The following is a 7,620-nucleotide window of genomic DNA, read 5'->3' on the forward strand; positions in this document are numbered from 1 at the left end:
AGTACTCAGGCTGAGTACCCACTGGGTACTACCCAGAGCCATCCCTAGGCTTTCCCTCGACCGCTGCGGCTGAAATTGTCAGCCTGATAACTCCTGGGTCGACGTCATCGAGGTAAAAGTTCCCGGGATGGTAAATCTGGTCACGGAAGGACCCTTGGGCTATCAAGACCACCCAAGGGTGGTCTTCATGCTTGTCGGCCATTTTTTTGCGTCTACCTCGCTGTCTCTTCGCTTGGGCAGACCTCACTTGTGGCATTTCCCATATAAGGGTCTCTTTGTAAAGTGGGAACCAAACTGCACAACGGTCGTTCCGAGAACGACGTTTCCTCCGTCATTTGTTGACAATGTGTATAATCCCAACTAATTCAACTCTTTTTCATACTCGGAAATATGGATCAATAAAGTGCAAATGAACTCTGAGGAGTGTCAATGAAGGATGAAAAATAACAAAGAAAATCAAAAGAAGGTAAGCAATGAAATAGGACGAGTGTAGGATGAGTTGAATCATCATTGCTAATGTACGACTATATCCGAACAAGTAGCATAATAAACACCGTCAAATTTGGACCACATATAGAGAACGGTGTAGAGCCCGGGCGCGGTATCAGCCGGAATGGTGATATCAGCGGAGGTCGAGTCTTTAGAAACGTTCTTCTGATAAAATGGTAGACACTCCTCCAACACGGAGAAATCCTCCCATGAAGGGTCTTCGTTGTATGGAGCCATCTTGAATACAATGCAGGTACCTGATACGTTAGATGTGAGGGAGACGACACATCACGGCCATACCATCAGAGACAGAGTTAGTGTGTCCGTTGCCCATCCAGGAGACGTGTAGTTTCGACCCTGAATGAGATGCAACTCTGGGAAGCAGGAGGTGTATGGACTTACCACGGGTAACCTCAGCACGTTGCTGCATATTGGTTGCACCGGAAGAGCCAGCGCGTCTGCATGGGCGGAGAGAGCTCTCATCGAGAGGCTTATATGGTGGTGGCAACCCCATGCACTGATCCAGGGTTGACAAGGGACACATCGGTCGCTGAAAAGCAGAGATATTAGGGACACTTCACACAAGCAGGTGGCGCTCACCGCATAATACTGGTCGGGATGCTGATGTGTAGTCATACCTATCCTTGGCAGGCCAGCCTTGATGTCACCGACCAGATTGATCACCCAGCTATGACCGGACGCTTCCATGATGACAGTGATGATGATGCCACAGATCATCAACATAGTGTACGGGGATAATGGGTAAATATCTGTAGATAGTAGAGCTATATAAGGTAACAGATATGCATGCGAGGAGCGTCATCATTTGGTGACTGAGCTCAGAATCTTACAAAGCCTACCTATTGCGTAGTTTAGTGGTGAAACGGCCATGGCGAAACGCCTGGATCTCGCTCGCCGGCTCCGTGTATTAGTATTACACAAATTTCATACAGTTGATGAAGTGAAACTTCGACGAGGATTTGGTGCTACGGAGGAGAATTAGTTGATGAACCATTCGGGAGATTCAGGAAGTTCTGTCACTCACTGGGTAATACGAATTGCCAAACGGCTGTGCGCCCACGAACTTAGTGTCACCGTGACACAACACAGTTTTCGGCACGTGATACAACCAACATACAACCGACTGTGAAGACGTCGAGTTCGATTCATCCTCTTGTTCGTGTATACCGAGACCTGAACGCAACACAGACTGACCATTACTTGAGGACATAAGTTAAGGAAAACTCAAGAAAGTACAAGTTGTATATGCTGTTAGTGACTAATGATGGCAATGTTCCTAGCGAAGCGCTAGGGGACAAAAATCTTGTCACAAAACCCTTTGTGTATGCGTGCTACACAAAGGAAAGCTGTCTTGTTCAACGCCACGAAACAAAATCGAACAATTGTTCCAATCACTGCTGGGATCGGCTCCGGATACCAGTCTCGAACCTATTGGCAACCTATTATGCACTCTGGGATTAATGAGCTAGTGACACAATGGCAAATTGTGGCATCATGTCTCCACTACTCTCCACTACTCTCCACTCACCCACTCCCTCTCTCCCTTCCCTCTTTTGCTTTTTTCATACCATATTTTGCCAGAAGATTCGAATTCATGACGAGACCCCTGGTCTCGTCATTTATTACGGGTAATCATAGTGAATCACTATGATTCGAGCAGATTGCTTTTCTACTCTAACATGTTAAACCGGTCAACTTGAACATGGGAACGTCTTAACGAGACGAAGACGTTCATCACGTTCATCACATGTCTTATGCTTGGTCCGATTCTCCCCCAATCGGAGACAATAGCAGTGCCCAGATGACGAAGCAGTCGTCATCCTCCGCAGTGCCCAGATGGCACTCGTGAGTCGACACGCGCCCTGCCACAACTCGGAGGCTAGAGGTTTCATGGACTTTCCTTCAACAGGCAACTCGACATTATAACCAACTATAGGGGAAATGACTCTCAAAAAAGCGAGTAAGGCCATCATGGCAAACGACAATCAAGAGCAAGATGTCTGCTTAGTGAAAAGAAGCGATTATTTCCTAATATTCAGAGAAAATGATCGTGTCAAGGCACTTATGTGAGGCCTTTTGTACTTCTTTATTTGATGAACAGTTCATTCTGTTCGGCACTTGTTCGCGGAAGTGTGGTATTCATGAAGACAGTTAGAATATCCCATCTCGCGAGAAAACTGATCGCCATAATAACATCTAACCCATTCCCAGTCATGAATAGCAAACAACGAACCATGGATGTCGAAGAGAAAATCGAACTGCTCTTGTGTGAGAATACCATCAGCAACCGTACGGACCTTCAACTCGTTGAGCAACTCCCATGCATATTCAATACCACCAGTGTAGTTGGAATAAGCTGAGGCATCGTAAGCACACATAGAAAGCTTATGACAGTATTTACCAACAGTGCAAGAACCTTCCAACATGATGGTGATCTTGGCCTTCAAGTTCTCCCATCCTGGTTGAGTACACACAGCACACTGCTCTGTCATCATATAATTCATACGATAAACGAGATCATCTGCATAGTCGCCGTCAATAGCGTTACGATAGAGCATCATCGTAGCATGGTCGGCATACTGCATGATGTACTGAGTACCCAGAGTGTTATTCCTACCCTCGATAGAGAAATCAATAAGCAAAGAACCAGGGGCATAGCCCATCCTCTTGGTAACATCTTTCTTCATCTGCTGAGCCTTCAGTAAAGTTCTCTTAATATATTGCGGCTGCATGCGCTCGGCATCGAAACTCAGACCAATTGGAGCAATTTGTCGCATGTCTTCTGCCGATATGGAACTTTGTACGAATTCACTAAAGGTGTCAACGAACTTGATCATATCCTTGCTGTTCGCTTTGCTCGCGTCACCGTAAGTCAACCAAATCCTTTCAGTATTGCCAGTTTGCTTTCTCCATCCCTTCATCCACGGGAGGAGCTTTTCCGGGTTATTAATACGGTCATAGTTGGTGTAATCAGCGATATTCACATACACATCGCCAGTGTTCCACAGCTTGCCCATACCAGAAGCACCAAAGTCAGTAAGACTGGGATCGCCTGACCTCCAGAAATCCTGAGACCATGAATAAGTGCCGAACCGGGCAGAAGCTCCAGAAGGGCTGGACGTTGTTGTGGACGAAGTCGTTGCCGCTGTAAACGGAGTTGTTGTCGTTGGGGACGGAGTAGTTGTCGTTGTCGTTGAAGACGGAGTGCCTGTCGTTGTAGGTGGAGCCGTTGTCGACAGAATCGTCGTCGTCGTTGACGGAATCGCTGTCGCCATTGTTGGAGCCGTACTATTCCCTCTCGGTGCAATCTCCGGCGGCTCCCGAGCTTGCCGAATGTTGCGAATAGCCACAATGGAGAGGCTCGAGTATAGAATAATAGCTAGAGTCTGACGATGATGCAACATTTGAGAATAATAACTGCGAAGTCGAGAATACGCGAACAAGTTCATAGCGTCGCACCGGAATGAGTTTTCATGTCCGACTGTCCTTCATATATAAACCGGTGTCGACCCTAGCGACCTACGCGGCTCTGACAGTGTAGCTGATAAGAGTCGCGAAAACATCGTTTATATGCTCAACTGCTTGCATTGGGGGGGCAGGAAGTGCCCAACGGCCTGAACGTGGGCACTTTCCCGGCTGAACGTGGGCAAACCCCTAGGAGGTTAGCTCGGAGGGTTCTACGCGAGCCTTCGGCCCGCTTCTTCCTACAGACTGTTCAAGCTGTACCTCAGAGACCTGGCCCTAGCTAGCCCTGCCTAGAATGGGTCGATTTGTTTCTCGTGCTACACATCACTGGACCATGGCCGTAGGAAGTGGTTTCATGCGAAGTGCGTGAAAAATCACTAAAGAAATGTAGTCCTTTACGAGCGTGTGACTACAAGTGGCCAAGATCATTGCAACTCAACGCTTACGTCCTTATCAAAGGTCGCAAGGCCAGAACAGTATCACGAATGCAAAGAACCCAAGTTCCTAGAAGCTTAACGAACAGAATGTGACGTGACGCCACGATCAATCACGCTGTTGGGCGAGCCAAAAGCACAAATCAGATAAATAACTGTCTAGGAATGTCGAGCGATCTAAGGAAGCAAGTGAACCTGAGGTCATTTCCAAATGTCTACATACCTCCCTCTTATCTTAACACTGTCGCGATTTATCAACGCGATGCCAGAGATAAAGCGAAATAGGATAGGATAGTAGAAAGAGCGTAAAAACCTAAGGATCTCGTTTCCGTGCTGTTCGCCACGTCACGTGACGTGCTGTGGCCACGCACAGTTGCGTGCGCCCGGTGGATTCTCGTGACGTGCGGAACTGTGATCAGCACAACACCATTCCGAAAACTGAGCTCTGGCCAGCTGAACTTTCCTCCAACTTTCCAGTTGGAGGAAAGTTGAAGGCACCTCGTCCATCAGGGAGTCCATCTGATGGACTCCCTGCAAATGTAATAACAATGATTATGAATCATCATTGATGATGATCATGATGATGATTGATGATGATTATCACAAAATTATGATGAGTTCACCTGGTGCTGTCATTTCCCCTAGATCATTATTCAAGGAGCCTCTGTCCTCTCTAGAGCGTTCGAGAACCATTATAGCTTTGCGAAATGCCTCAGCCGCCCGACTGTCATAAAATTCGACCTCTCGACAGAGCTCAGTGCCTTGCATGACTAAAGTGTTTACTGATGTACGGTTTGCCGATGTCCTGAAAAATTGGGGCCCCGGGCTCGAATCCCACGAGCGACACGTCTTACAATGCTCCTAATTCGGAACAACAATCAACTGCTTCAAGCAAAGACCAGCAAAGTTGTTCAACATTGGCGACTCTGGGATCAGTGGCCCCTCTACCCACCGTAGGCAGGCTACTCACAATAACACAGTGCAAGGCAAATTTCTACTCACCGAGAACGCACAAGTTTACACGAAGTAATGGCGATGATTTCCATAGGCACGTCGCTACTCGGTTCAATGCTCGCCATCACCGATGCCCCTGTGCACGATATTGCGCCGCACTGTGGGAAAAGAGGTACTGGAAGAAATCTTCTTCGACACTTACTCGTGGATCATCAGTGGAGGCGCTTTGGAAGGGTAGAAACACTCTCTCCGTTACTCGGCGATCGAAAAAACTACAAAACCACACGCGCCGTTTCCGTAATATGTTGTCTACTCTGATACAGTAGGCAACATATTATATACAAGTCCGGACTAGGCCGGATCAGTCAGACCGACCAAACTAATATGCGATCCTTAGTCTGGTCAGGTCCGGCCCGTCGACGACGAACTGGACTGAGCGGACTAGATCAGGGTGAGCCCTATCGCTCTTTATACGAAGGTCTGCTGCAGAGAAAATGACTGAGTGCCATTACCATTACCTTAATCTTATAGCATATGAATCGGTCGATTCCGTCAACACACGTGTGCAGTCTAAAAAATCCGCCTCGCCAAAAGACTCAAAATATATTGTTAAATTACTAAAAGCCACCGGGCGTCTGATACGGTATCAGTGATACCTGATGATCATCAAACACAGGGAGCTAGAGGCAGCCCACCGAGAGCGAGATAAGGTGGAAATATGAGACTTGGCCCTTCGGCCTCGCCAAAAAATCCAGGCGAGTTTGAAGCTGGATTATCCACGCTTCTCCCACTACAGTGTGTTCGATTTTGATAAACCAAACTGGGAAAAGTGCATGTAGACGAGGATACCTGAGCGTAGCACAGATTGATGCACGATCCTACACTAAGTGTTTAGACTGTTTACACTGGCCCAGAAGGCACAGGAGCTGGTCCGGTTGAACAGGACCTGTTCATGAAGGGTGCCGCAAAGGATGTCGCTCTTCAAGCTCTAGATGAAGGTGACGACGAGTCGGAGAATGACAGGGTCTCTACGCATGTGGTACGACATTTAGGGCAAGCTTACTCTTTGAAGACAGGCTAAGCTTGGAAATTGTTGATAACGCGCTAAATGAGCGCGGCTCAATTCGACCGTATATCCCTCCTCGTGGTGACTCTCATCGTCAGAGTTGTTATCTGGGTTTGGCATGATGATAGGCATAACGATAGCGATAACGTTATTAACGACCCCTTTGAAAATTAAATTTTCGTCACGAAATCGAATGTCCTATCAGCGAAATTGATTTCCGCACTTCGTCGAAATAGAACTTACTTCAGACGTGCCAGCGAAATTGATTGTACTAATGACACGTGTCGTCGAAATTGATTCTTCTATCGAGCGTGCTGGCGAAATTGATCTTAGTTATCAGTTCGAAGTGTTACGTCTTTCCTCCTGCCCACCATATCATTCGCTTTCAGATACATGGAAAGTAAAGAAAGCCCCTTCAAAACAGCGTCAAGCTCCGCTACATTAATATGTCGATGATCATCTTTTGGTCTGATCCAGGATCCATCTTCAGCCCGGAGATCGCCAATATACAAGCATGCCCCGTAAGCTAGCTTACTAGCATCTACATACAAAGTCCACGCTTTTTCAGGACATAACTTCCATACTCCATGGACTGGATCACCTCTCCGTTTCAAATCGGCTTCCAAGTCGTCGCAAATGCTAACTATCGTGGACGTGACAGTATCACTTCTATCATTCACATCCATTGATACTCTCCTAGTCAACATTGCACATGCACTTCGGAGCCATCCGGCGATTGGGTAATGAGCAATTAGCTCTCCGACCCATGAACTGATTTGTCGTCGAGTAATTGAACCATCATTGTTGCCTTTTAATACTGGCGTTTCACCTTTCCTCCTCCATGTTCCTTCAGCATCGTTATTTAGTTGCATACCCAATACTCTAGCTCCTCGCAATCTTTCTGGTTCTTTTATTGTGAATCCATTTTTCATCAAACACTTTTTTACTGCTTGGAAAAATTCTTCCCCTACTATTCCGTCATCGACATAAAATTGTACACGATCCTGTAACCCTTCCTCTCGTAGGCAAAATTTCAGTATTTCTGTCAAGCATTTGGGTGCAATACTGAGGCCAAACGGCATTGATACCATCACCCAATACTCGTTCTCTTTATAAGGTAATCTTATGCATAAGTATGGTTGTAGTTCTTCATCTACCTTAACCTGTAAATACGCTTTCTTTATATCTATA

General features: G+C 46.7%; 2 protein-coding genes across 2 annotated transcripts; both read right to left on the bottom strand.

The window, feature by feature from the left end:
- Nucleotides 1-513: 513 nt before the first annotated feature.
- On the bottom strand, nt 514-1,233 carry Pmar_PMAR011619 (hypothetical protein; the record flags this gene model as incomplete). The annotated part of the gene is made up of 4 exons (XM_002773726.1): nt 514-746; nt 790-846; nt 892-1,039; nt 1,090-1,233. 4 exons carry the CDS (start codon nt 1,231-1,233, stop codon nt 514-516), a joined length of 582 nt encoding a protein of 193 aa, XP_002773772.1.
- Nucleotides 1,234-2,612: 1,379 nt separating this feature from the next.
- Nucleotides 2,613-3,527, bottom strand: Pmar_PMAR011620 (hypothetical protein; the record flags this gene model as incomplete). Its single annotated transcript, XM_002773727.1, has 1 exon — nt 2,613-3,527. One exon carries the CDS (start codon nt 3,525-3,527, stop codon nt 2,613-2,615), a length of 915 nt encoding a protein of 304 aa, XP_002773773.1.
- Nucleotides 3,528-7,620: the final 4,093 nt, after the last annotated feature.

Source organism: Perkinsus marinus, assembly GCF_000006405.1.
Source record: "Perkinsus marinus ATCC 50983 genomic scaffold scf_1104296958712, whole genome shotgun sequence".
In the NCBI taxonomy this organism is placed as follows: Eukaryota; Perkinsozoa; order Perkinsida; family Perkinsidae; genus Perkinsus; species Perkinsus marinus.